The sequence below is a fragment of the Tinamus guttatus genome, unplaced genomic scaffold (assembly GCF_059628265.1).
Source record: "Tinamus guttatus ecotype Peru unplaced genomic scaffold, ASM5962826v1 Tinamus_guttatus_pri_ptg000942l, whole genome shotgun sequence".
Lineage (NCBI taxonomy): Eukaryota > Metazoa > Chordata > Aves > Tinamiformes > Tinamidae > Tinamus > Tinamus guttatus.
The window spans coordinates 1,649,594-1,675,889 of record NW_028289476.1 but is presented as its reverse complement, the minus strand read 5'-3'; the positions used below and the strand labels follow the sequence as shown (position 1 = coordinate 1,675,889).

Here is a 26,296-nt window from a genome sequence, read left to right as displayed (position 1 = left end):
CCTGGCCATAATTTTTTAGTCCAAGATTCAGTATTCATGCTGAAAACAGAGATAAATAGGTATGTCCATATTATCCCATTTCAAGATCCTAAAATGCTGGGATAAAACTTTCCTCAAAGGTACCCATATCTCTCTCAATTGTCCAGGAAATGAGTTGAAAATTAGGCTGTATTTAGAGGCAAAGTATTATGGGCCCAAAGATGTCTGAGAGCAAATCCATCCTCGCTGTGAGGAATGATGGCATGTGTGTATGTGTCTACATATGAAATTCTTTGCACCACTTAGTACATAATGATTCAGTTTCTGAAAATAAATGAAACACGAAGTAATTCCACAAGACTGGATTCTGATGTGAATGCTGCAGATTTGTTAATCTGGACTGCTGCTCTGAATGCAGCAGGGACTTCTGGGGACTGTTTTCCTCTGTTAAAATACTGTTTAGAGTTAAAACATAGAGTTTAAGATTGCTACTCTTATGTCCTAGCTTTAAGTTTCTACAAGATGATTTCTGCTTCTAAGATCAAAAGTGAGAAACTAGTCAAAATTGAAAAAAAAGAAATTTTACGAGTGTGATTCACCTAATGTCTTTTTTTTTAACATGAGCTGAATCACATATTAGAGATGTTCACCTAATTAAAGAAGAAGCTGAAATATTACACAATATTCAAAGATTTTGATATTTTCTGTGAGATGCACATTGGTTACAAAAAACAGAATGGTGGCCAATAAGCTTTCATTCCTCACACTTTTCTCTGGTAGTACTTTGAGAGAGTTATTTGGAAAATAAAAAAATCAGACAATCGAAACAATTATAAATAATCATTATTATTATTATTATTATAAGACAGAAGAATATGTAAATAAAACACAATTCAGATACTTCTGAACTTTTTGGATACTTTTCAGATACTTTATGAACTTTGCAATAATTCTTTTCCCATTCCTAATTAAAATCAGTTAACAGTATAAAAAGGGAGAACAGGTTTTCTTTGTTCTTTCCACCTCTTTGTCACTTAGAGTTATCTTAAAATGTAACAGAAATGCAAGACATGTTAACTATCTCACTACAAAATTAGGAGCATTTTTCAGTGAAGGTTATGTCACACAACAATTTTGAAAAGGTACTGTTTTGATAGAGGAACTATCACGCAAAGAGATTTTTATTGTGTGTAATTTACCTTGGCTTGCAACATCATAGGATGGATTGAATGTAGATTTAGTCTTCATGACATTTGAGTGATGTTCATTTCATCTGAATGCAAGTATCTAAGATGTATGGATGTAATTAGATTCCTTTTTCAAACATTTATCTAGATGTCCCCAGCAAAACTAGATGTCTAAGCTCCTACTACACTCAGTGTACATTTAGGGATTGATTCCTTCACTTGAACATGTGTGTTTAGTGCCATCTGAGATTACAAAGGTTGTCCAGGGCTTCCTCTTTGGTCTTCCAGAGATGACGAGGACATCTATGGTATCCTATAGATGACACTATGGAATTTCCATGACCTTCTACATTATAACCAGGAGCTCAATTCCAGTACCCTAGGGCATTTTCAAGTGACACTGAGTACCTATTTGAAAGCAGCTCAGCAGTGAGTCACTGAAGTCCAGAGAATGATTCATCCCTTTATAAAGGCATGCATTGGGCCACATTCCATAGTCTCCAAATGACTGTAGCCAATCCCATGTATCAATTAGCAGGTGTCCATGCTATTGGAGATGTCCCCTGACACCTGCCCCCTACCCAGCCACTTTCACAGAAGGGAGCAGGTCTTTTGCATATCATATATTCAAGTCCTTGCTGATGGCTGTAACATCCCAGGGGATTTCAGGTAGCAACAGATCTTTAGGTGCTGGCAGTATTAACTCATTTTATAGATATCAAGATAGCAATTCACATGCCTAAAGGTACCTCGTATACCTGGTATCATATGACACATCCCATTCTGTTCAAGATGTCCACATGGGACTGGCAGCTGTAACTTAGGACCAAACCGAGAACCACATATTTTAAAATGGCAGCTAGAGGCCATATATGTCAAGTGCTGGCATATGCCTTTCTTTAGAGACTTGCTTTCTTGAACATAGGTGAGATGAATCACTTCTTATTCTAAATCTTGATCACCAGTCTTTCCTATAGCCCTCTGGAAATGTGCCAGTGCCTCTTCTGAAGTGAAATATTTGTGGATTGTTGCTCAGCTGAAAGGAACTGACCTAAGAGTTGGGGTGGAATAGCTTCATTCTCATTTTAGAGAGAGCCCCTTTCACCTCTCTATTCCTAAGGCTATAGATAATAGGGTTCAATATGGGGGTCACCACAGAATAGAACAGAGAGAGCACTTTGTCCACATCCAAATAATAGCTGGATTTGGGACGTATATAGATGAATACAGCTGTCCCATAGAATATTGTGACTACAGCAAGGTGTGAGGAGCAAGTAGAGAATGCTTTGTACCTTCCTTTGGCAGACCTGATTTTGAGGATGGAGGAAATGATGAGTCCATAAGACACCAAGATAAGCAGGAAAGGCATCAGGATGACAAAAGCAGCAGCCAGAATTATCTGGAGCTCATTCCAGTAAGTGTCTCCACACACCAGCATTAGCACTGGTTGGATCTCACAGAAGAAATGATTGATCACATTGGAGCCACAGAAGGGCAAAGAGAAGATAAAGGTAGTGTGCCCAAGGGCTACAAGGTTGCCACATATCCATGAGGAAGCAGCCAGCTGCATGCATACCTTCTTATTCATTATAACCATGTATTGCAGAGGGTTGCATACAGCTCTGTAGCGGTCATATGCCATAGCAGCTAAGAGGCAGCACTCAGTTGCCCCAAAGAACAGAAAGAAATACATCTGTGCAGCACAACCTGCAAAAGAGATGGATGTATCACCGGAAAGAAGGTTGATCAGCACTCTGGGCAGGGTGACAGAGGTGTAGCAGATCTCCAGAAATGACAGGTTCCTGAGGAAGAAGTACATGGGGGTGTGGAGGGCAGGGTCCGCGTTAATAGCAAGGAGAATGATTAGGTTTCCAAGCACTGTGATGATGTAAATACATAGAAACAGGAGGAAGAAAAAGGCTTTCATATCTGGGCGATGAGAAAAACCCAGGATAACAAACACAGCCACAGAAGTTTTATTTCCAAACATTTCTTCTTCAGAGAATTTCATCTTGAAACAATAAAGAAACAATAAGAACAACAATTAAACAGTATCATGCATAGCTTAAGACAAATAGCTATCTCTGGGTAACATTTGCCTACATGCACTTCAGAGGGCCAATTCCTGTGTCTAAAGCAAGACTTCTACTGCATTTTAGATGACTGACAGTATGCACCCTGACCTCTTGCTGCCATGCCATATGTCTGCTTGTGCATTTTGATATTAACTCTCACTCTGAAAGGCTTCTCATTTGTCTAATGCATATCACAAGTTCTTAGACATGGCTGAGGTTTATTATTTTGAATTGAAATTAACAGACTTTAGTATACTGTTGAACTTTGACATTAGCTTTGGTTCATAGTCAGTGATGCTGAATTGTAAATTACTATGCTAAGCTGTAAACTTAAAAATAGTGGTATTTGAGTTCAAGAAACCAAAGATACTGATCAGACTCAGCTGAACCCAGAGTTGTAGGGGTAACTCAGTCAAAATGGGGAAAAAATCAGAGCCAAGCCAAGAAAATTCTTACCTACCTCTGCAGCTTTGTCTGTGCTCTCTCTCCAGATTCAGGTGGGGAACTGAATTATTTGATATTTTTTTAGCAGCCCAAGAGACCTGGTCCTTGTTGAACTGCAGGTGCTCTACAATTTCAAATCATAGGAGAGACACATAGCCAACGCACGAGCTCTAAAGAGGCCTCTCCTGAGAGATAAGTGATCAAACAGCAAAGGGAGTTAACATGATATTTGCATGCAATTTCATCACATAAATTGGCTTTTCATCTTTTGGCTATTGAAAGCACTGAATTCCAGGTGCTGGAATACTGAATACTGGACAGATTCAAAGAGTGCTTAAGATTGGAAGGGATCTTTAGAGATCACGTAGTCTGACCGCTCTGCTCAATCAGGGTCACATAGAATGGGCTGACGAGGACCCCGTCCATGCAGCTTTTCAGAATCTCCAGATATGGAGATTCCATCAGCTCTCTTGGCAAACTCTTGCAGTGCTCAGTAACACATTTTTTCCCTATATTCTCAGAGAACTTCCTGTGTTCCACTTTGTGCCCCTTGTCTCTTCACCTGTTACTTGTTTTACTTTTTCTGACAGCATCCCTTCAGATATATATATGTATTAATAAGATTCCCCCCTACAGTCTTACCTTCTCCAGGCTGAACAATCTTAATACTCTCATGTTCCAGAAGATGCCCTTAATCATCTTACAGTCCTTCACTGGGATAGCTGCATGAGCTCCATATCTCTCTTGTACTGGGGAGCCCAGAACTGCACACAGTCCTCCAGATTTGGCCTCACGGGCTGAGGAGAAGAGGAGGAGGATCTCAACTTACTAAAACTATAAAAACTTTCTATTTAAAACTTTGTATTTACCTCTACAGATTTTACTGTTTATATAACATATATACTGTATAATATATATACTGTATATAAAATATAGTGTATACTGTATATACTATATATGGTGTATATATACTGTTTATATAATATATATACTGTATAAAGCATGTCATGGCTTCCCGCCATGGCCAGGGCCCTGTCTAGCCCGTCTCTACTCAGGATTGCCTTAGGCTTGTGAGGAAGCATCAGGAAGAAGCGTGCAAAGGTAGGAGGCACAAGGCTGGTGATGCAGCTGTGGCCATGGGGAGGGCAGTAGCAATGTGGTGGCATGAGGGGGTATAGCTCAGTGGGAGAGCATTTGACTGCAGAGCAAGATGTCCTTGGTTCAACTCCAGGTGCCCCCTGGGCTTCTTTTTCACATGGTCTTGGCCTCCTTGGCCTTAGGCAGCTTCAGCAAGAGGCGGTGTGGCATTGGTGGCCTCTTGCAGCCTCCCAGTCTCTGGGTTCTCTTCTCTCCTCGGGACACCTTTGTGTTTCCATTTTCCTTGTGATCCTGCACAGCCTGTGCTCTTTCCAGGTGCGCCAAAAGAACATGGTGCCCCGTAGTTGGCAGGATTCGAACCTGCGCGGGGAAACCCCAATGGATTTCTAGTCCATCGCCTTCACCACTCGGCCACAACTACCTGCCCCAAAGGCCTCTGCCGCACACAGCGGCTGCCTCTGTGCCACCTTCTGCCTGCCTGGCCTTCTCAGGACTGCGCTGCTCTGGCACCTGTCCTTTGCGCTCTGAACATATATCTGCAGTTTGAAAGAGTGTGAGGGGCCTTCTGGTATATGCTCCATGTCTATATTGTGTAAAGGAAGAGGTCTGCTCCATGGAAGGTGCCAGGAGTAGCCATGGCACAGTAGATACTCAGGCAGGAAGAGTGGCTTTGAAATGCGCCAGTTCATTCAGGTGTATCAGATGGGCAATACTGTGACATTTTTATAAGAGGAGGTGCAGGTAAACGTGGATGGGCAACTGTCTTTTTTCTGAGTGCTTTCACAGGGATGGTGAGTGCAGGAAAACTGAGGGCTACCACATGGCTTGCATGTCCTCTGTGTTCCAAACAGGTTACTTAGGTGCTTTGATTTCTTCTGTGTTCCCAACACATGACCTGCATATGTCATTTGGAAGCAGTAATATTCAGAAAACTGGGGTCTCAGTAGGATACAGGTGCCAAGTGTATGGCTGTGAGATCAGTGTTTAATGCCTGGTGAGGAGGGTCTCCCCAGTGGGGTACTCACTGTTACCATGATGTCTGTGGGGAGAGTGGAGGACACACTCTACAGGGAGAAGGAAGAAATAGAGCAGGAAAACATCTGTGGCCTAAGCACTAGGGAGGAGGTGGACTTCCATAAAGAAAAGTCTCTTCAGTGACATTTGTGTGGAGAGGCAGAGAACGTGGGGATGCCCTCTGGGTCTGGATCAGAATCCAGTCTCACCCCAAGCACAGCGTTTGTATCAGCATCTGCCTCCGCTCTCCCTGTGCCAAGGCATAGACCTGCTGAAGGAAGCTGCCTATCATGAGGGCACTAGCTCCTTTGCATGAGAGGCTTATGCAAAGAGGTCAGATGCCCTGCAGAAGAGCCCTCTGACTTGCATGGTGTCCCATGGCCCTGAAGAAAGGCTGCCTGTGGGCATTGCCAGGGACACAGGAGAAAGCCCATGTGTCAACCCGGACCATGTGGCTTCATGATGCTAGTAGAAAAGAAGCAAGAGGAGGTCCCATGGTGTAATGGTGAGCACTCTGGACTCTGAATCCAGCGATCTGAGTTCAAGTCTCAGTGGGACCTTGTGCTTTTGCTTCACTGGCCGCTTTCCTCAGTTGGCTGCGCATTTTACACTACTCCATTGTATTGATTCTTATGCAACAGCCTTCCTTCCTTCTTTCCCCGTCCTCCTGCTCTCTTCTTTCACCACTTCTGCATCATAGGAGCCCACTTGTGCTGAGACTGGAAGCGATTTCTGTTCTCCTGCCTTTTCCCTATTAGACCTCTTGCAGGCTGTTATGGACACTGGTTCCTGGCACCACCTCTTCTCTCTTGCTCTTGGCAGCTGCTTCCTTGTCCTTGACAGCTATGCTGGATGATAGCATTGCTGAGGTGGGGAGGAACATCTTGATATCATCTATCATCTATGATTCTATGATTCTATGATTCTATCTGTTTTTATGAGTCATAGCTGTCTATGTGTGCTATTGCCATGGCAGAGCAGGGAGCAGGCAGGAAGAGCATTGCAAAGGCCAAAGCCAGTGGCACAAGTCTGGGTGTGCAGCTGTGGCCATGAGGAGGACATGTGTGCATGGGGAGCGGTGTGCATGTGTAAGGGAGTATAGATCACTGGAGGAGCATTTGACTGCAGATGAGGAGGTCCCTGGCTCAGAACCAGGTGCCTCTCCACACTGCTTCTTTTCTTCTCAAAGCTTATGCTTGGTTTGACCTGCTTCCCCATGCCTCACATGGTGGCAGGCCAGCATGGGCCTGTCACAGCTTCCCTCTTCTTGGGACACCATGGGGTCTCCCCTTTTCTTGAGATGTTGCACTGCCCGGCAAGGCCAAGAGCAGCCATTCCCCCTTCCCAGGGGCTGTGCTTCCACTAGTCTGAGCTATCATGGATGAGAGAAGAGATGTGGTGCCAGGTTCCAGTGCCCATAATAGCTGCAGAGGCCTAATAGGGAGAGCACAGGAGAACAGAAATCACTTCCAGTCTCAGCACAAGTGGGCTCTTATGATGCAGAAGTAGTGAAAGAAGAGAGCTGGAGGGCAGGGAAAGAAGGAAGGAAGGCTGTTGCATGAGAACCAATCTAGCAAAGAACAATGCGGTAGTATAAAATATGCAGGTCCCACTGAGACTTGAACTCAGATTGCTGGATTCAGAGTCCAGAGTGCTCACCATTACACCATGGGACCTCCTTTCACTCTTCTTCCACTAGCATCATGAAGCCACATGGTATGCCACAGAAAACCACGGTTTCTCCTGGATTGGCCATGCAAGAGAAGGATTCACCATTTCAGAAGTCCCAGCAAAGCACCTCGCTCATACCCTCATGGCCCTTCCATGTGGCCCGTGCTGCTGCAAATGCTGAGGCAAATGCTGAGTAGAGCTGGGCAGGGCCGTGGCTGTGGCCGTGGCCATGGTGGGGCAGGCCAGCCTACTCCTCACAGCCTCCTTGCGCTCCTTGACAGCAGCTCTCCCCTCCCAGAGCAGGAACCCACTCAGAGACAGGTCATCACTGGGCATCGCCGTCAGGGCAAGAGCCGCCTTGCAGATGGCCAAGCCACGGCCACAGTGGAGCTCTGCGCCAGCCTCTTGGCGTCTGCCCCAGACCTGGCAAGGAGAGGCAGCCTCTGTGCCCAAAAGCAGGCCGCCTCCTGCGCGCGCCACGCAAAGGACGAAAGAGGGAACAGCCGTGTCAGGATGGCCGAGCGGTCCAAGGCGCTGCATTAAGGGTGCAGTCTCCCTGGGAGACGTGGGTTCGAATCCCACTCCTGACAGCCTTCTTTCACAGGGATGTGTAGGGGGCAGTGGAAACTCTAGGGTTAGCCCTACTTTCTGCCTGAAAAGTCCTTCTCTGCATGCCATGCCCTCCATAGAGAGACCCAGTGCTCCCGCTGGAGGAGGTGGTGGGAAGGGGAGTCCCTTCGAGCCAGGCCTAGCACCTCAACTCTCCAGAAGACAGTGCTCTTGCCTCCTAGGGGCAGGGCACACAGAGCAACAGACCCTGGGCACCAGGAGGAATTCTTACCTGAAACAGGGAGGAGAGGGAAAGAAAGAAAGAGAGAAAAAAGAAAATAAGTCTCTTTCGGGTATGACCTCCTGGAATAGGCATTTTTGCCCTTCCTTATTTTGCCTCTAATGCCTGGAGATGAAATCGCTCCTCAACTGCTTGGAAGGCAGCTATACTCATCAAGACACCACCAACACGTGCACACGCAGGCCTGCCTTCTGCTCCCCACGCTCCGTCAGCTGCTTCTGCCTCCTCCTTCTCGCCCCACCGCGCACCCATTTTCCCCTCTCCCAAGCTCTCCAGGCTCTTGCTCGTCATCTGCAGAGCTCACAGCTGGGGAGGGCCTGGGTTTCTTGCAGTCTTTGCTCCTCTGTTCCTGCTGCTGGCTGGTGTGCTTCTTGCTGCACAGGGCCTCTGAGACTCAGGCTGTAGGTGCCTCTGGTGCCCAGCTGCGCCATGGCCAAAGAGCGCAAAGGACAGGCGCCAGTGCAGCGCGGTCCTGAGAAGGCCAGGCAGGCAGAAGGTGGCACAGAGGCAGCCGCTGTGTGCGGCAGAGGCCTTTGGGGCAGGTAGTTGTGGCCGAGTGGTGAAGGCGATGGACTAGAAATCCATTGGGGTTTCCCCGCGCAGGTTCGAATCCTGCCAACTACGGGGCACCATGTTCTTTTGGCGTGCCTGGAAAGAGCACGCTCCAGCCCAGCCCTGCGGGCACCCACCCTCCAGCGGCACAGCTGCACGTCAAGCCCCATCACGCACAAAGACACCCGCCCTCCCTCTCGGGCTCTGCTGACTTCCCCCCAACTTCCCGCAGGCCTTGCACATACAACACACCTCACCCAGGCGCTTCAGCATGAGAGGGCAAAGAGTGGGTGTAGGCGCTCCGCTCCTGCTATGGGGAGCTCAGGAAGCACAACCTGCCTATCCCCGTGAAATCGGTAGACCACTGCCTGGAGGCCCAGCCACTGACATGTATGTGAGACGATGGGCAGGAAGTTTCCTGGCAGGTTTCTCTCAGGTGGAGCCTTCCAATTCCCAAGAGAGCAGTGGCAGTACAGCCCTTGGGAAGGCAGCAAGGCTGCTCTTGGCCGTGCCGGGCAGTGCAGGATCACAAGGAAAATGGAAATGTAAAGGTGTCCCAAGGAGAGAAGAGAACCCAGAGACTGGGAGGCTGCAAGAGGCCACCAGTGCTGCGCCGCCTCTTGGGTAGGCTGGTTAAGGCCAAGGAGGCCAAGGCCATGGGAAAAAGAAGCACAGGGGGCACCTGGAGTTGAACCAGGGACCTCTTGATCTGCAGTCAAATGCTCTCCCACTGAGCTATACCCCCTCCTGCTGCCTCATTGCTACTGCCCTCCCCATGGCCACAGCTGCATCACCAGCCTTGTGCCTCCTACCTTTGCACGCTTCTTCCTCACGCCTCCCCGCTCTTGCATCTGCATGCCACCCGCACACACGCACAACCAGCCTGGAAACACACTTCTCCTCCCTTCACCCAATACGGGGGATCCCAAAAGGCTCAAATCCCCCACACAAACAGCCATCAAACCATGACAATATACCTCCACACAAGGGCTTTTGGGGACCTCGTTCTGTGCAAGGAGTCTAGCCCGGCCCGGATGCCTGCGCCAAGGCTGACGTGGGACGTCAAGGCAGGCATGGAGGGCACCTTGGCTCACTCCAGCATTCCCTCCTCAGGTGGAGAAGGCCGTATAGGTCGTGCGTGAAACCACGGTCCTGCCTGTGCACAAACAGTCTCTGGGAAGATGGGAACCCACCAGCATCTCCTGCAGGCCTGAGCTCGCTCGCTCTCATGCGCTCTGACCATGCAGCAAAACCAGCTGGACAGGAAGATTCCGTGCAAAGGGGCAATCCTGTGCTGCTGTGCCAGGCCATGTCCTCTCGCTGCTTCCCTTAACGCTTTCTCCTGGGCTCATGCAGTTCTAAGGTGCACCGCTTCCCGACGCTAAACTGGGAAAAACAGGTACCCTCATTTAAACGAACCTTTCCTTGTCATCAGCTACCTGTCAGGCAGGTCTCGGGGGCGCTCAGTAGTACAGAGAGGGGCATAGGTGCTTTTCCGCCCTCTTTGTCACCAGAATGCTCTTTTAGGCTGAGGAGCTCTAGGTCTGGAAAACACGTGACCTGAATATGCACACGCGTGTCCTGTGTTGCACTACTGCACTGCAAATCTTACTTGATCTTCAGGTCTGCATTGTACTGCACATCATGGGATGGACTTAGCAACATCTACTGGTGGGCCTGGCTCAGCGATATCATGCAGTCATGGCTTGTCCTGGATTGGTTCTGCAAGAGAAGGATTCACCATTTCAGAAGTCCCAGCAAAGCACCTCGCTCATACCCTCATGGCCCTTCCATGTGGCTCGTGCTGCTGCAAGCCTAAGGCAAATGCTGAGTAGAGCTGGGCAGGGCTGGGCCGTGGCCGCGGCCGTGGCCGTGGCCGTGGCGGGGCAGGCCAGCCTGCTCCTCACGGCCTCCTTGTGCTCCTTGACAGCAGCTCTCCCCTCCCAGAGCGGGAACCCACTCAGAGACAGGCTCCTGAGAGCATCGCCGTCAGGGCAAGAGCCGCCTTGCATATGGCCAAGCCACAGCCACAGTGGAGCTCTGCACCAGTGTCTTGGTGTCTGCCCCAGACCTGGCAAGGAGAGGCAGCCTCCGTGCCCAAAAGCAGGCCGCCTCCTGCGCACGCTGTGCAAAGGACGAAAGAGGGAACAGCCGTGTCAGGATGGCCGAGCGGTCCAAGGCGCTGCATTAAGGGTGCAGTCTCCCTGGGAGACGTGGGTTCGAATCCCACTCCTGACAGTCTTCTTTCACAGGGATGTGTAGGGGGCAGTGGAAACTCTAGGGTTAGCCCTACTTTCTGCCTGAAAAGTCCTTCTCTGCATGCCATGCCCTCCATAGAGAGACCCAGTGCTCCCGCTGGAGGAGGTGGTGGGGAGTCCCTTCGAGCCAGGCCTAGCACCTCAACTCTCCAGAAGACAGTGCTCTTGCCTCCTAGGGGCAGGGCACATAGAGCAACAGACCCTGGGCACCAGGAGGAATTCTTACCTGAAACAGGGAGGAGAGGGAAAGAAAGAAAGAGAGAAAAAAGAAAATAAGTCTCTTTCGGGTATGACCTCCTGGAATAGGCATTTTTGCCCTTCCTTATTTTGCCTCTAATGCCTGGAGATGAAATCGCTCCTCAACTGCTTGGAAGGCAGCTATACTCATCAAGATACCACCAACACGTGCACACGCAGGCCTGCCTTCTGCTCCCCACGCTCCGTCAGCTGCTTCTGCCTCCTCCTTCTCGCCCTACCGTGCACCCATTTTCCCCTCTCCCAAGCTCTCCAGGCTCTTGCTCGTCATCTGCAGAGCTCACAGCTGGGGAGGGCCTGGGTTTCTTGCAGTCTTTGCTCCTCTGTTCCTGCTGTTGGCTGGTGTGCTTCTTGCTGCACAGGGCCTCTGAGACTCAGGCTGTAGGTGCCTCTGGTGCCCAGCTGCGCCATGGCCAAAGAGCGCAAAGGACAGGCGCCAGTGCAGCGCGGTCCTGAGAAGGCCAGGCAGGCAGAAGGTGGCACAGAGGCAGCCGCTGTGTGCGGCAGAGGCCTTTGGGGCAGGTAGTTGTGGCCGAGTGGTGAAGGCGATGGACTAGAAATCCATTGGGGTTTCCCCGCGCAGGTTCGAATCCTGCCAACTACGGGGCACCATGTTCTTTTGGCGCGCCTGGAAAGAGCACGCTCCAGCCCAGCCCTGCGGGCACCCACCCTCCAGCGGCACAGCTGCACGTCAAGCCCCATCACGCACAAAGACACCCGCCCTCCCTCTCGGGCTCTGCTGGCTTCCCCCCAACTTCCCGCAGGCCTTGCACATACAACACACCTCACCCAGGCGCTTCAGCATGAGAGGGCAAAGAGTGGGTGTAGGCGCTCCGCTCCTGCTATGGGGAGCTCAGGAAGCACAACCTGCCTATCCCCGTGAAATCGGTAGACCACTGCCTGGAGGCCCAGGCGCTGACATGTGCGTGAGACGATGGGCAGGAAGTTTCCTGGCAGGTTTGTCTCAGGTGGAGCCTTCCGCTTCCCAACAGTGGCAGTACAGCCCTTGGGAAGGCAGCAAGGCTGCTCTTGGCCGTGCCGGGCAGTGCAGGATCACAAGGAAAATGGAAATGCAAAGGTGTCCCGAGGAGAGAAGAGAAGAGACTGGGAGGCTGCAAGAGGCCACCAATGCTGCGCCGCCTCTTGGGTAGGCTGGTTAAGGCCAAGGAGGCCAAGGCCATGGGAAAAAGAAGCACAGGGGGCACCTGGAGTTGAACCAGGGACCTCTTGATCTGCAGTCAAATGCTCTCCCACTGAGCTATACCCCCTCCTGCTGCCACATTGCTACTGCCCTCCCCATGGCCACAGCTGCATCACCAGCCTTGTGCCTCCTACCTTTGCACGCTTCTTCCTCACGCCTCCCCGCTCTTGCATCTGCATGCCACCCGCACACAGCACACACATGCACAACCAGCCTGGAAACACACTTCTCCTCCCTTCACCCAATACGGGGGATCCCAAAAGGCTCAAATCCCCCACACAAACAGCCATCAAACCATGACAATATACCTCCACACAAGGGCTTTTGGGGACTTCGTTCTGTGCAAGGAGTCTAGCCCGGCCCGGAGGCCTGCGCCAGGGCTGACGTGGGATGTCAAGGCAGGCATGGAGGGCACCTTGGCTCACTCCAGCATTCCCTCCTCAGGTGGAGAAGGCCGTATAGGTCGTGCGTGAAACCACGGTCCTGCCTGTGCAAAAACAGTCTCTGGGAAGATGGGAACCCACCAGCATCTCCTGCAGGCCTGAGCTCGCTCGATCTCATGCGCTCTGACCATGCAGCAAAACCAGCTGGACAGGAAGATTCCGTGCAAAGGGGCAATCCTGTGCTGCTGTGCCAGGCCATGTCCTCTCGCTGCTTCCCTTAACGCTTTCTCCTGGGCTCATGCAGTTCTAAGGTGCTAAACTGGGAAAAACAGGTACCCTCATTTAAACGAACCTTTCCTTGCCATCAGCTACCTGTCAGGCAGGTGTCGGGGGCGCTCAGTAGTACAGAGAGGGGCATAGGTGCTTTTCCGCCCTCTTTGTCACCAGAATGCTCTTTTAGGCTGAGGAGCTCTAGGTCTGAAAAACACGTGACCTGAATATGCACACCCATGTCCTGTGTTGCGCTACTGCACTGCAAATCTTACTTGATCTTCAGGTCTGCATTGTACTGCACATCATGGGATGGACTTAGCAACATCCACTGGTGGGACTGGCTCAGCGATAACATGCAGTCATGGCTTGTCCTGGATTGGTTCTGCAAGAGAAGGATTCACCATTTCAGAAGTCCCAGCAAAGCACCTCGCTCATACCCTCATGGCCCTTCCATGTGGCTCGTGCTGCTGCAAGCCTAAGGCAAATGCTGAGTAGAGCTGGGCAGGGCTGGGCCGTGGCCGTGGCCGTGGCCGTGGCCATGGCGGGGCAGGCCAGCCTGCTCCTCACGGCCTCCTTGTGCTCCTTGACAGCAGCTCTCCCCTCCCAGAGCGGGAACCCACTCAGAGACAGGCTCCTGAAAGCATCGCCGTCAGGGCAAGAGCTGCCTTGCAGATGGCCAAGCCATGGCCACAGTGGAGCTCTGCGCCAGCCTCTTGGTGTCTGCCCCAGACCTGGCAAGGAGAGGCAGCCTCCGTGCCCAAAAGCAGGCCGCCGCCTGCGCGCGCCGCGCAAAGGACGAAAGAGGGAACAGCCGTGTCAGGATGGCCGAGCGGTCCAAGGCGCTGCATTAAGGGTGCAGTCTCCCTGGGAGACGTGGGTTCGAATCCCACTCCTGACAGCCTTCTTTCACAGGGATGTGTAGGGGGCAGTGGAAACTCTAGGGTTAGCCCTACTTTCTGCCTGAAAAGTCCTTCTCTGCATGCCATGCCCTCCATAGAGAGACCCAGTGCTCCCGCTGGAGGAGGTGGTGGGAAGGGGAGTCCCTTCGAGCCAGGCCTAGCACCTCAACTCTCCAGAAGACAGTGCTCTTGCCTCCTAGGGGCAGGGCACACAGAGCAACAGACCCTGGGCACCAGGAGGAATTCTTACCTGAAACAGGGAGGAGAGGGAAAGAAAGAAAGAGAGAAAAAAGAAAATAAGTCTCTTTCGGGTATGACCTCCTGGAATAGGCATTTTTGCCCTTCCTTATTTTGCCTCTAATGCCTGGAGATGAAATCGCTCCTCAACTGCTTGGAAGGCAGCTATACTCATCAAGATACCACCAACACGTGCACACGCAGGCCTGCCTTCTGCTCCCCACGCTTCCTCAGCTGCTTCTGCCTCCTCCTTCTCGCCCTACCGTGCACCCATTTTCCCCTCTCCCAAGCTCTCCAGGCTCTTGCTCGTCATCTGCAGAGCTCACAGCTGGGGAGGGCCTGGGTTTCTTGCAGTCTTTGCTCCTCTGTTCCTGCTGTTGGCTGGTGTGCTTCTTGCTGCACAGGGCCTCTGAGACTCAGGCTGTAGGTGCCTCTGGTGCCCAGCTGCGCCATGGCCAAAGAGTGCAAAGGACAGGCGCCAGTGCAGCGCGGTCCTGAGAAGGCCAGGCAGGCAGAAGGTGGCACAGAGGCAGCCGCTGTGTGCGGCAGAGGCCTTTGGGGCAGGTAGTTGTGGCCGAGTGGTGAAGGCGATGGACTAGAAATCCATTGGGGTTTCCCCGCGCAGGTTCGAATCCTGCCAACTACGGGGCACCATGTTCTTTTGGCGCGCCTGGAAAGAGCACGCTCCAGCCCAGCCCTGCGGGCACCCACCCTCCAGCGGCACAGCTGCACGTCAAGCCCCATCACGCACAAAGACACCCGCCCTCCCTCTCGGGCTCTGCTGACTTCCCTCCAACTTCCCGCAGGCCTTGCACATACAACACACCTCACCCAGGCGCTTCAGCATGAGAGGGCAAAGAGTGGGTGTAGGCGCTCCGCTCCTGCTATGGGGAGCTCAGGAAGCACAACCTGCCTATCCCAGTGAAATCGGTAGACCACTGCCTGGAGGCCCAGGCGCTGACATGTGCGTGAGACGATGGGCAGGAAGTTTCCTGGCAGGTTTCTCTCAGGTGGAGCCTTCCGCTTCCCAACAGTGGCAGTACAGCCCTTGGGAAGGCAGCAAGGCTGCTCTTGGCCGTGCCGGGCAGTGCAGGATCACAAGGAAAATGGAAATGCAAAGGTGTCCCGAGGAGAGAAGAGAAGAGACTGGGAGGCTGCAAGAGGCCACCAATGCTGCGCCGCCTCTTGGGAAAGTTGGCTAAGGCCAAGGAGGCCAAGGCCATGGGAAAAAGAAGCACAGGGGGCACCTGGAGTTGAACCAGGGACCTCTTGATCTGCAGTCAAATGCTCTCCCACTGAGCTATACCCCCTCCTGCTGCCACATTGCTACTGCCCTCCCCATGGCCACAGCTGCATCACCAGTCTTGTGCCTCCTACCTTTGCACTCTTCTTCCTCACGCCTCCCCGCTCTTGCATCTGCATGCCACCCGCACACAGCACACACATGCACAACCAGCCTGGAAACACACTTCTCCTCCCTTCACCCAATACGGGGGATCCCAAAAGGCTCAAATCCCCCACACAAACAGCCATCAAACCATGACAATATACCTCCACACAAGGGCTTTTGGGGACCTCGTTCTGTGCAAGGAGTCTAGCCCGGCCCGGAGGCCTGCGCCAGGGCTGACGTGGGATGTCAAGGCAGGCATGGAGGGCACCTTGGCTCACTCCAGCATTCCCTCCTCAGGTGGAGAAGGCCGTATAGGTCGTGCGTGAAACCACGGTCCTGCCTGTGCAAAAACAGTCTCTGGGAAGATGGGAACCCACCAGCATCTCCTGCAGGCCTGAGCTCGCTCGCTCTCATGCGCTCTGACCATGCAGCAAAACCAGCTGGACAGGAAGATTCCGTGCAAAGGGGCAATCCTGTGCTGCTGTGCCAGGCCATGTCCTCTCGCTGCTTCCCTTAACGCTTTCTCCTGGGCTCATGCAGTTCTAAGGTGCTAAACTGGGAAAAACAGGTACCCTCATTTAAACGAACCTTTCCTTGCCATCAGCTACCTGTCAGGCAGGTGTCGGGGGCGCTCAGTAGTACAGAGAGGGGCATAGGTGCTTTTCCGCCCTCTTTGTCACCAGAATGCTCTTTTAGGCTGAGGAGCTCTAGGTCTGAAAAACACGTGACCTGAATATGCACACCCATGTCCTGTGTTGCGCTACTGCACTGCAAATCTTACTTGATCTTCAGGTCTGCATTGTACTGCACATCATGCGATGGACTTAGCAACATCCACTGGTGGGACTGGCTCAGCGATAACATGCAGTCATGGCTTGTCCTGGATTGGTTCTGCAAGAGAAGGATTCACCATTTCAGAAGTCCCAGCAAAGCACCTCGCTCATACCCTCATGGCCCTTCCATGTGGCTCGTGCTGCTGCAAGCCTAAGGCAAATGCTGAGTAGAGCTGGGCAGGGCTGGGCCGTGGCCGTGGCCGTGGCCGTGGCCATGGCGGGGCAGGCCAGCCTGCTCCTCACGGCCTCCTTGTGCTCCTTGACAGCAGCTCTCCCCTCCCAGAGCGGGAACCCACTCAGAGACAGGCTCCTGAAAGCATCGCCGTCAGGGCAAGAGCCGCCTTGCAGATGGCCAAGCCATGGCCACAGTGGAGCTCTGCGCCAGCCTCTTGGTGTCTGCCCCAGACCTGGCAAGGAGAGGCAGCCTCCGTGCCCAAAAGCAGGCCGCCTCCTGCGCGCGCCGCTCAAAGGACGAAAGAGGGAACAGCCGTGTCAGGATGGCCGAGCGGTCCAAGGCGCTGCATTAAGGGTGCAGTCTCCCTGGGAGACGTGGGTTCGAATCCCACTCCTGACAGCCTTCTTTCACAGGGATGTGTAGGGGGCAGTGGAAACTCTAGGGTTAGCCCTACTTTCTGCCTGAAAAGTCCTTCTCTGCATGCCATGCCCTCCATAGAGAGACCCAGTGCTCCCGCTGGAGGAGGTGGTGGGAAGGGGAGTCCCTTCGAGCCAGGCCTAGCACCTCAACTCTCCAGAAGACAGTGCTCTTGCCTCCTAGGGGCAGGGCACACAGAGCAACAGACCCTGGGCACCAGGAGGAATTCTTACCTGAAACAGGGAGGAGAGGGAAAGAAAGAAAGAGAGAAAAAAGAAAATAAGTCTCTTTCGGGTATGACCTCCTGGAATAGGCATTTTTGCCCTTCCTTATTTTGCCTCTAATGCCTGGAGATGAAATCGCTCCTCAACTGCTTGGAAGGCAGCTATACTCATCAAGATACCACCAACACGTGCACACGCAGGCCTGCCTTCTGCTCCCCACGCTCCATCAGCTGCTTCTGCCTCCTCCTTCTCGCCCCACCGCGCACCCATTTTCCCCTCTCCCAAGCTCTCCAGGCTCTTGCTCGTCATCTGCAGAGCTCACAGCTGGGGAGGGCCTGGGTTTCTTGCAGTCTTTGCTCCTCTGTTCCTGCTGCTGGCTGGTGTGCTTCTTGCTGCACAGGGCCTCTGAGACTCAGGCTGTAGGTGCCTCTGGTGCCCAGCTGCGCCATGGCCAAAGAGCGCAAAGGACAGGCGCCAGTGCAGCGTGGTCCTGAGAAGGCCAGGCAGGCAGAAGGTGGCACAGAGGCAGCCGCTGTGTGCGGCAGAGGCCTTTGGGGCAGGTAGTTGTGGCCGAGTGGTGAAGGCGATGGACTAGAAATCCATTGGGGTTTCCCCGCGCAGGTTCGAATCCTGCCAACTACGGGGCACCATGTTCTTTTGGCGCGCCTGGAAAGAGCACGCTCCAGCCCAGCCCTGGGGGCACCCACCCTCCAGCGGCACAGCTGCACGTCAAGCCCCATCACGCACAAAGACACCCGCCCTCCCTCTCGGGCTCTGCTGACTTCCCCCCAACTTCCCGCAGGCCTTGCACATACAACACACCTCACCCAGGCGCTTCAGCATGAGAGGGCAAAGAGTGGGTGTAGGCGCTCCGCTCCTGCTATGGGGAGCTCAGGAAGCACAACCTGCCTATCCCCGTGAAATCGGTAGACCACTGCCTGGAGGCCCAGGCGCTGACATGTGCGTGAGACGATGGGCAGGAAGTTTCCTGGCAGGTTTCTCTCAGGTGGAGCCTTCCGCTTCCCAACAGTGGCAGTACAGCCCTTGGGAAGGCAGCAAGGCTGCTCTTGGCCGTGCCGGGCAGTGCAGGATCACAAGGAAAATGGAAATGCAAAGGTGTCCCGAGGAGAGAAGAGAACCCAGAGACTGGGAGGCTGCAAGAGGCCACCAATGCTGCGCCGCCTCTTGGGCAGGCTGGTTAAGGCCAAGGAGGCCAAGGCCATGGGAAAAAGAAGCACAGGGGGCACCTGGAGTTGAACCAGGGACCTCTTGATCTGCAGTCAAATGCTCTCCCACTGAGCTATACCCCCTCCTGCTGCCTCATTGCTACTGCCCTCCCCATGGCCACAGCTGCATCACCAGCCTTGTGCCTCCTACCTTTGCACGCTTCTTCCTCACGCCTCCCCGCTCTTGCATCTGCATGCCACCCGCACACAGCACACACATGCACAACCAGCCTGGAAACACACTTCTCCTCCCTTCACCCAATACGGGGGATCCCAAAAGGCTCAAATCCCCCACACAAACAGCCATCAAACCATGACAATATACCTCCACACAAGGGCTTTTGGGGACCTCGTTCTGTGCAAGGAGTCTAGCCCGGCCCGGAGGCCTGCGCCAGGGCTGACGTGGGATGTCAAGGCAGGCATGGAGGGCACCTTGGCTCACTCCAGTATTCCCTCCTCAGGTGGAGAAGGCCGTATAGGTCGTGCGTGAAACCACGGTCCTGCCTGTGCAAAAACAGTCTCTGGGAAGATGGGAACCCACCAGCATCTCCTGCAGGCCTGAGCTCGCTCGCTCTCATGCGCTCTGACCATGCAGCAAAACCAGCTGGACAGGAAGATTCCGTGCAAAGGGGCAATCCTGTGCTGCTGTGCCAGGCCATGTCCTCTCGCTGCTTCCCTTAACGCTTTCTCCTGGGCTCATGCAGTTCTAAGGTGCTAAACTGGGAAAAACAGGTACCCTCATTTAAACGAACCTTTCCTTGCCATCAGCTACCTGTCAGGCAGGTGTCGGGGGCGCTCAGTAGTACAGAGAGGGGCATAGGTGCTTTTCCGCCCTCTTTGTCACCAGAATGCTCTTTTAGGCTGAGGAGCTCTAGGTCTGGAAAACACGTGACCTGAATATGCACACCCATGTCCTGTGTTGCACTACTGCACTGCAAATCTTACTTGATCTTCAGGTCTGCATTGTACTGCACATCATGGGATGGACTTAGCAACATCCACTGGTGGGACTGGCTCAGCGATAACATGCAGTCATGGCTTGTCCTGGATTGGTTCTGCAAGAGAAGGATTCACCATTTCAGAAGTCCCAGCAAAGCACCTCGCTCATACCCTCATGGCCCTTCCATGTGGCTCGTGCTGCTGCAAGCCTAAGGCAAATGCTGAGTAGAGCTGGGCAGGGCTGGGCCGTGGCCGTGGCCGTGGCCATGGCGGGGCAGGCCAGCCTGCTCCTCACGGCCTCCTTGTGCTCCTTGACAGCAGCTCTCCCCTCCCAGAGCGGGAACCCACTCAGAGACAGGCTCCTGAAAGCATCGCCGTCAGGGCAAGAGCCGCCTTGCAGATGGCCAAGCCACGGCCACAGTGGAGCTCTGCGCCAGCCTCTTGGCGTCTGCCCCTGACCTGGCAAGGAGAGGCAGCCTCCGTGCCCAAAAGCAGGCCGCCTCCTGCGCGCGCCGCGCAAAGGACGAAAGAGGGAACAGCCGTGTCAGGATGGCCGAGCGGTCCAAGGCGCTGCATTAAGGGTGCAGTCTCCCTGGGAGACGTGGGTTCGAATCCCACTCCTGACAGCCTTCTTTCACAGGGATGTGTAGGGGGCAGTGGAAACTCTAGGGTTAGCCCTACTTTCTGCCTGAAAAGTCCTTCTCTGCATGCCATGCCCTCCATAGAGAGACCCAGTGCTCCCGCTGGAGGAGGTGGTGGGAAGGGGAGTCCCTTCGAGCCAGGCCTAGCACCTCAACTCTCCAGAAGACAGTGCTCTTGCCTCCTAGGGGCAGGGCACATAGAGCAACAGACCCTGGGCACCAGGAGGAATTCTTACCTGAAACAGGGAGGAGAGGGAAAGAAAGAAAGAGAGAAAAAAGAAAATAAGTCTCTTCCAGGTATGACCTCCTGGAATAGGCATTTTTGCCCTTCCTTATTTTGCCTCTAATGCCTGGAGATGAAATCGCTCCTCAACTGCTTGGAAGGCAGCTATACTCATCAAGATACCACCAACACGTGCACACGCAGGCCTGCCTTCTGCTCCCCCCGCTCCGTCAGCTGCTTCTGCCTCCTCCTTCTCGCCCCACCGCGCACCCATTTTCCCCTCTCCCAAGCTCTCCAGGCTCTTGCTCGTCATCTGCAGAGCTCACAGCTGGGGAGGGCCTGGGTTTCTTGCAGTCTTTGCTCCTCTGTTCCTGCTGTTGGCTGGTGTGCTTCTTGCTGCACAGGGCCTCTGAGACTCAGGCTGTAGGTGCCTCTGGTGCCCAGCTGCGCCAAGGCCAAAGAGCGCAAAGGACAGGCGCCAGTGCAGCGTGGTCCTGAGAAGGCCAGGCAGGCAGAAGGTGGCACAGAGGCAGCCGCTGTGTGCGGCAGAGGCCTTTGGGGCAGGTAGTTGTGGCCGAGTGGTGAAGGCGATGGACTAGAAATCCATTGGGGTTTCCCCGTGCAGGTTCGAATCCTGCCAACTACGGGGCACCATGTTCTTTTGGTGCGCCTGGAAAGAGCACGCTCCAGCCCAGCCCTGCGGGCACCCACCCTCCAGCGGCACAGCTGCACGTCAAGCCCCATCACGCACAAAGACACCCGCCCTCCCTCTCGGGCTCTGCTGACTTCCCCCCAACTTCCCGCAGGCCTTGCACATACAACACACCTCACCCAGGCGCTTCAGCATGAGAGGGCAAAGAGTGGGTGTAGGCGCTCCGCTCCTGCTATGGGGAGTTCAGGAAGCACAACCTGCCTATCCCCGTGAAATCGGTAGACCACTGCCTGGAGGCCCAGGCGCTGACATGTGCGTGAGACGATGGGCAGGAAGTTTCCTGGCAGGTTTCTCTCAGGTGGAGCCTTCCGCTTCCCAACAGTGGCAGTACAGCCCCTGGGAAGGCAGCAAGGCTGCTCTTGGCCGTGCCAGGCAGTGCAGGATCACAAGGAAAATGGAAATGCAAAGGTGTCCCGAGGAGAGAAGAGAAGAGACTGGGAGGCTGCAAGAGGCCACCAATGCTGCGCCGCCTCTTGGGTAGGCTGGTTAAGGCCAAGGAGGCCAAGGCCATGGGAAAAAGAAGCACAGGGGGCACCTGGAGTTGAACCAGGGACCTCTTGATCTGCAGTCAAATGCTCTCCCACTGAGCTATACCCCCTCCTGCTGCCACATTGCTACTGCCCTCCCCATGGCCACAGCTGCATCACCAGCCTTGTGCCTCCTACCTTTGCACGCTTCTTCCTCACGCCTCCCCGCTCTTGCATCTGCATGCCACCCGCACACAGCACACACATGCACAACCAGCCTGGAAACACACTTCTCCTCCCTTCACCCAATACGGGGGATCCCAAAAGGCTCAAATCCCCCACACAAACAGCCATCAAACCATGACAATATACCTCCACACAAGGGCTTTTGGGGACCTCGTTCTGTGCAAGGAGTCTAGCCCGGCCCGGAGGCCTGCGCCAGGGCTGACGTGGGATGTCAAGGCAGGCATGGAGGGCACCTTGGCTCACTCCAGCATTCCCTCCTCAGGTGGAGAAGGCCGTATAGGTCGTGCGTGAAACCACGGTCCTGCCTGTGCAAAAACAGTCTCTGGGAAGATGGGAACCCACCAGCATCTCCTGCAGGCCTGAGCTCGCTCGCTCTCATGCGCTCTGACCATGCAGCAAAACCAGCTGGACAGGAAGATTCCGTGCAAAGGGGCAATCCTGTGCTGCTGTGCCAGGCCATGTCCTCTCGCTGCTTCCCTTAACGCTTTCTCCTGGGCTCATGCAGTTCTAAGGTGCTAAACTGGGAAAAACAGGTACCCTCATTTAAACGAACCTTTCCTTGCCATCAGCTACCTGTCAGGCAGGTGTCGGGGGCGCTCAGTAGTACAGAGAGGGGCATAGGTGCTTTTCCGCCCTCTTTGTCACCAGAATGCTCTTTTAGGCTGAGGAGCTCTAGGTCTGAAAAACACGTGACCTGAATATGCACACCCATGTCCTGTGTTGCGCTACTGCACTGCAAATCTTACTTGATCTTCAGGTCTGCATTGTACTGCACATCATGGGATGGACTTAGCAACATCCACTGGTGGGACTGGCTCAGCGACAACATGCAGTCATGGCTTGTCCTGGATTGGTTCTGCAAGAGAAGGATTCACCATTTCAGAAGTCCCAGCAAAGCACCTCGCTCATACCCTCATGGCCCTTCCATGTGGCCCGTGCTGCTGCAAGCCTAAGGCAAATGCTGAGTAGAGCTGGGCAGGGCTGGGCCGTGGCCGTGGCCGTGGCTGTGGCCATGGCGGGGCAGGCCAGCCTGCTCCTCACGGCCTCCTTGTGCTCCTTGACAGCAGCTCTCCCCTCCCAGAGCGGGAACCCACTCAGAGACAGGTCATCACTGGGCATCGCCGTCAGGGCAAGAGCCGCCTTGCAGATGGCCAAGCCACGGCCACAGTGGAGCTCTGCGCCAGCCTCTTGGCGTCTGCCCCTGACCTGGCAAGGAGAGGCAGCCTCCGTGCCCAAAAGCAGGCCGCCTCCTGCGCACGCTGTGCAAAGGACGAAAGAGGGAACAGCCGTGTCAGGATGGCCGAGCCGTCCAAGGCGCTGCATTAAGGGTGCAGTCTCCCTGGGAGACGTGGGTTCGAATCCCACTCCTGACAGCCTTCTTTCACAGGGATGTGTAGGGGGCAGTGGAAACTCTAGGGTTAGCCCTACTTTCTGCCTGAAAAGTCCTTCTCTGCATGCCATGCCCTCCATAGAGAGACCCAGTGCTCCCGCTGGAGGAGGTGGTGGGGAGTCCCTTCGAGCCAGGCCTAGCACCTCAACTCTCCAGAAGACAGTGCTCTTGCCTCCTAGGGGCAGGGCACACAGAGCAACAGACCCTGGGCACCAGGAGGAATTCTTACCTGAAACAGGGAGGAGAGGGAAAGAAAGAAAGAGAGAAAAAAGAAAATAAGTCTCTTTCGGGTATGACCTCCTGGAATAGGCATTTTTGCCCTTCCTTATTTTGCCTCTAATGCCTGGAGATGAAATCGCTCCTCAACTGCTTGGAAGGCAGCTATACTCATCAAGATACCACCAACACGTGCACACGCAGGCCTGCCTTCTGCTCTCCCCGCTCCGTCAGCTGCTTCTGCCTCCTCCTTCTCGCCCCACCGTGCACCCATTTTCCCCTCTCCCAAGCTCTCCAGGCTCTTGCTCGTCATCTGCAGAGCTCACAGCTGGGGAGGGCCTGGGTTTCTTGCAGTCTTTGCTCCTCTGTTCCTGCTGTTGGCTGGTGTGCTTCTTGCTGCACAGGGCCTCTGAGACCCAGGCTGTAGGTGCCTCTGGTGCCCAGCTGCGCCATGGCCAAAGAGCGCAAAGGACAGGCGCCAGTGCAGCACGGTCCTGAGAAGGCCAGGCAGGCAGAAGGTGGCACAGAGGCAACCGCTGTGTGCGGCAGAGGCCTTTGGGGCAGGTAGTTGTGGCCGAGTGGTGAAGGCGATGGACTAGAAATCCATTGGGGTTTCCCCGCGCAGGTTCGAATCCTTCCAACTACGGGGCACCATGTTCTTTTGGCGCGCCTGGAAAGAGCACGCTCCAGCCCAGCCCTGCGGGCACCCACCCTCCAGCGGCACAGCTGCACGTCAAGCCCCATCACGCACAAAGACACCCGCCCTCCCTCTCGGGCTCTGCTGACTTCCCCCCAACTTCCCGCAGGCCTTGCACATACAACACACCTCACCCAGGCGCTTCAGCATGAGAGGGCAAAGAGTGGGTGTAGGCGCTCCGCTCCTGCTATGGGGAGCTCAGGAAGCACAACCTGCCTATCCCTGTGAAATCAGTAGACCACTGCCTGGAGGCCCAGCCACTGACATGTATGTGAGACGATGGGCAGGAAGTTTCCTGGCAGGTTTCTCTCAGGTGGAGCCTTCCAATTCCCAAGAGAGCAGTGGCAGTACAGCCCCTGGGAAGGCAGCAAGGCTGCTCTTGGCCGTGCCGGGCAGTGCAGGATCACAAGGAAAATGGAAATGCAAAGGTGTCCCGAGGAGAGAAGAGAAGAGACTGGGAGGCTGCAAGAGGCCACCAACGCTGCGCCGCCTTTTGGGAAAGTTGGCTAAGGCCAAGGAGGCCAAGGCCATGGGAAAAAGAAGCACAGGGGGCACCTGGAGTTGAACCAGGGACCTCTTGATCTGCAGTCAAATGCTCTCCCACTGAGCTATACCCCCTCCTGCTGCCACATTGCTACTGCCCTCCCCATGGCCACAGCTGCATCACCAGTCTTGTGCCTCCTACCTTTGCACTCTTCTTCCTCACGCCTCCCCGCTCTTGCATCTGCATGCCACCCGCACACAGCACACACATGCACAACCAGCCTGGAAACACACTTCTCCCTTCACCCAATACGGGGGATCCCAAAAGCCTCAAATCCCCCACACAAACAGCCATCAAACCATGACAATATACCTCCACACAAGGGCTTTTGGGGACCTCGTTCTGTGCAAGGAGTCTAGCCCGGCCCGGAGGCCTGCGCCAGGGCTGACGTGGGATGTCAAGGCAGGCATGGAGGGCACTTTGGCTCACTCCAGCATTCCCTCCTCAGGTGGAGAAGGCCGTATAGGTCGTGCGTGAAACCACGGTCCTGCCTGTGCAAAAACAGTCTCTGGGAAGATGGGAACCCACCAGCATCTCCTGCAGGCCTGAGCTCGCTCGCTCTCATGCGCTCTGACCATGCAGCAAAACCAGCTGGACAGGAAGATTCCGTGCAAAGGGGCAATCCTGTGCTGCTGTGCCAGGCCATGTCCTCTCGCTGCTTCCCTTAACGCTTTCTCCTGGGCTCATGCAGTTCTAAGGTGCACCGCTTCCCGACGCTAAACTGGGAAAAACAGATACCCTCATTTAAACGAACCTTTCCTTGTCATCAGCTACCTGTCAGGCAGGTGTCGGGGGTGCTCAGTAGTACAGAGAGGGGCATAGGTGCTTTTCCGCCCTCTTTGTCACCAGAATGCTCTTTTAGGCTGAGGAGCTCTAGGTCTGAAAAACACGTGACCTGAATATGCACACCCATGTCCTGTGTTGCGCTACTGCACTGCAAATCTTACTTGATCTTCAGGTCTGCATTGTACTGCACATCATGGGATGGACTTAGCAACATCCACTGGTGGGCCTGGCTCAGCGATAACATGCAGTCATGGCTTGTCCTGGATTGGTTCTGCAAGAGAAGGATTCACCATTTCAGAAGTCCCAGCAAAGCACCTCGCTCATACCCTCATGGCCCTTCCATGTGGCTCGTGCTGCTGCAAGCCTAAGGCAAATGCTGAGTAGAGCTGGGCAGGGCTGGGCCGTGGCCGCGGCCGTGGCTGTGGCCGTGGCGGGGCAGGCCAGCCTGCTCCTCACGGCCTCCTTGTGCTCCTTGACAGCAGCTCTCCCCTCCCAGAGCGGGAACCCACTCAGAGACAGGCTCCTGAGAGCATCGCCGTCAGGGCAAGAGCCGCCTTGCATATGGCCAAGCCACAGCCACAGTGGAGCTCTGCACCAGTGTCTTGGTGTCTGCCCCAGACCTGGCAAGGAGAGGCAGCCTCCGTGCCCAAAAGCAGGCCGCCTCCTGCGCACGCTGTGCAAAGGACGAAAGAGGGAACAGCCGTGTCAGGATGGCCGAGCGGTCCAAGGCGCTGCATTAAGGGTGCAGTCTCCCTGGGAGACGTGGGTTCGAATCCCACTCCTGACAGCCTTCT

The 26,296-nt window shown here is 54.2% G+C and overlaps 1 protein-coding gene and 23 non-coding genes across 24 annotated transcripts; 15 read left to right on the top strand and 9 right to left on the bottom strand.

The window, feature by feature from the left end:
- Window positions 1-2,217: 2,217 nt before the first annotated feature.
- LOC104573448 (olfactory receptor 10C1) lies at window positions 2,218-3,156 on the bottom strand. The gene has a single exon (XM_010220645.2). It carries the CDS (start codon window positions 3,154-3,156, stop codon window positions 2,218-2,220), a length of 939 nt encoding a protein of 312 aa, XP_010218947.2.
- A 1,697-nt stretch (window positions 3,157-4,853) lies between these two features.
- TRNAC-GCA (transfer RNA cysteine (anticodon GCA)) lies at window positions 4,854-4,925 on the top strand. Its single transcript has one exon. It is a non-coding gene; the product is annotated as a tRNA-Cys (tRNA).
- Window positions 4,926-5,122: 197 nt separating this feature from the next.
- TRNAS-AGA (transfer RNA serine (anticodon AGA)) lies at window positions 5,123-5,204 on the bottom strand. Its single transcript has one exon. It is a non-coding gene; the product is annotated as a tRNA-Ser (tRNA).
- A 1,081-nt stretch (window positions 5,205-6,285) lies between these two features.
- Window positions 6,286-6,357, top strand: TRNAQ-CUG (transfer RNA glutamine (anticodon CUG)). Its single transcript has one exon. It is a non-coding gene; the product is annotated as a tRNA-Gln (tRNA).
- A 1,044-nt stretch (window positions 6,358-7,401) lies between these two features.
- TRNAQ-CUG (transfer RNA glutamine (anticodon CUG)) lies at window positions 7,402-7,473 on the bottom strand. Its single transcript has one exon. It is a non-coding gene; the product is annotated as a tRNA-Gln (tRNA).
- A 502-nt stretch (window positions 7,474-7,975) lies between these two features.
- On the top strand, window positions 7,976-8,058 carry TRNAL-AAG (transfer RNA leucine (anticodon AAG)). The gene has a single exon. It is a non-coding gene; the product is annotated as a tRNA-Leu (tRNA).
- An 802-nt stretch (window positions 8,059-8,860) lies between these two features.
- Window positions 8,861-8,942, top strand: TRNAS-AGA (transfer RNA serine (anticodon AGA)). The gene has a single exon. It is a non-coding gene; the product is annotated as a tRNA-Ser (tRNA).
- Window positions 8,943-9,543: 601 nt separating this feature from the next.
- TRNAC-GCA (transfer RNA cysteine (anticodon GCA)) lies at window positions 9,544-9,615 on the bottom strand. Its single transcript has one exon. It is a non-coding gene; the product is annotated as a tRNA-Cys (tRNA).
- A 1,410-nt stretch (window positions 9,616-11,025) lies between these two features.
- TRNAL-AAG (transfer RNA leucine (anticodon AAG)) lies at window positions 11,026-11,108 on the top strand. Its single transcript has one exon. It is a non-coding gene; the product is annotated as a tRNA-Leu (tRNA).
- A 797-nt stretch (window positions 11,109-11,905) lies between these two features.
- Window positions 11,906-11,987, top strand: TRNAS-AGA (transfer RNA serine (anticodon AGA)). The gene has a single exon. It is a non-coding gene; the product is annotated as a tRNA-Ser (tRNA).
- A 592-nt stretch (window positions 11,988-12,579) lies between these two features.
- On the bottom strand, window positions 12,580-12,651 carry TRNAC-GCA (transfer RNA cysteine (anticodon GCA)). Its single transcript has one exon. It is a non-coding gene; the product is annotated as a tRNA-Cys (tRNA).
- A 1,404-nt stretch (window positions 12,652-14,055) lies between these two features.
- TRNAL-AAG (transfer RNA leucine (anticodon AAG)) lies at window positions 14,056-14,138 on the top strand. Its single transcript has one exon. It is a non-coding gene; the product is annotated as a tRNA-Leu (tRNA).
- An 802-nt stretch (window positions 14,139-14,940) lies between these two features.
- On the top strand, window positions 14,941-15,022 carry TRNAS-AGA (transfer RNA serine (anticodon AGA)). Its single transcript has one exon. It is a non-coding gene; the product is annotated as a tRNA-Ser (tRNA).
- A 592-nt stretch (window positions 15,023-15,614) lies between these two features.
- TRNAC-GCA (transfer RNA cysteine (anticodon GCA)) lies at window positions 15,615-15,686 on the bottom strand. The gene has a single exon. It is a non-coding gene; the product is annotated as a tRNA-Cys (tRNA).
- A 1,404-nt stretch (window positions 15,687-17,090) lies between these two features.
- TRNAL-AAG (transfer RNA leucine (anticodon AAG)) lies at window positions 17,091-17,173 on the top strand. The gene has a single exon. It is a non-coding gene; the product is annotated as a tRNA-Leu (tRNA).
- An 802-nt stretch (window positions 17,174-17,975) lies between these two features.
- Window positions 17,976-18,057, top strand: TRNAS-AGA (transfer RNA serine (anticodon AGA)). The gene has a single exon. It is a non-coding gene; the product is annotated as a tRNA-Ser (tRNA).
- Window positions 18,058-18,653: 596 nt separating this feature from the next.
- TRNAC-GCA (transfer RNA cysteine (anticodon GCA)) lies at window positions 18,654-18,725 on the bottom strand. The gene has a single exon. It is a non-coding gene; the product is annotated as a tRNA-Cys (tRNA).
- Window positions 18,726-20,123: 1,398 nt separating this feature from the next.
- TRNAL-AAG (transfer RNA leucine (anticodon AAG)) lies at window positions 20,124-20,206 on the top strand. The gene has a single exon. It is a non-coding gene; the product is annotated as a tRNA-Leu (tRNA).
- Window positions 20,207-21,008: 802 nt separating this feature from the next.
- Window positions 21,009-21,090, top strand: TRNAS-AGA (transfer RNA serine (anticodon AGA)). The gene has a single exon. It is a non-coding gene; the product is annotated as a tRNA-Ser (tRNA).
- A 592-nt stretch (window positions 21,091-21,682) lies between these two features.
- Window positions 21,683-21,754, bottom strand: TRNAC-GCA (transfer RNA cysteine (anticodon GCA)). The gene has a single exon. It is a non-coding gene; the product is annotated as a tRNA-Cys (tRNA).
- A 1,405-nt stretch (window positions 21,755-23,159) lies between these two features.
- TRNAL-AAG (transfer RNA leucine (anticodon AAG)) lies at window positions 23,160-23,242 on the top strand. The gene has a single exon. It is a non-coding gene; the product is annotated as a tRNA-Leu (tRNA).
- A 797-nt stretch (window positions 23,243-24,039) lies between these two features.
- Window positions 24,040-24,121, top strand: TRNAS-AGA (transfer RNA serine (anticodon AGA)). Its single transcript has one exon. It is a non-coding gene; the product is annotated as a tRNA-Ser (tRNA).
- Window positions 24,122-24,718: 597 nt separating this feature from the next.
- On the bottom strand, window positions 24,719-24,790 carry TRNAC-GCA (transfer RNA cysteine (anticodon GCA)). Its single transcript has one exon. It is a non-coding gene; the product is annotated as a tRNA-Cys (tRNA).
- Window positions 24,791-26,206: 1,416 nt separating this feature from the next.
- On the top strand, window positions 26,207-26,289 carry TRNAL-AAG (transfer RNA leucine (anticodon AAG)). Its single transcript has one exon. It is a non-coding gene; the product is annotated as a tRNA-Leu (tRNA).
- The last annotated feature ends 7 nt before the right edge of the window (window positions 26,290-26,296 follow it).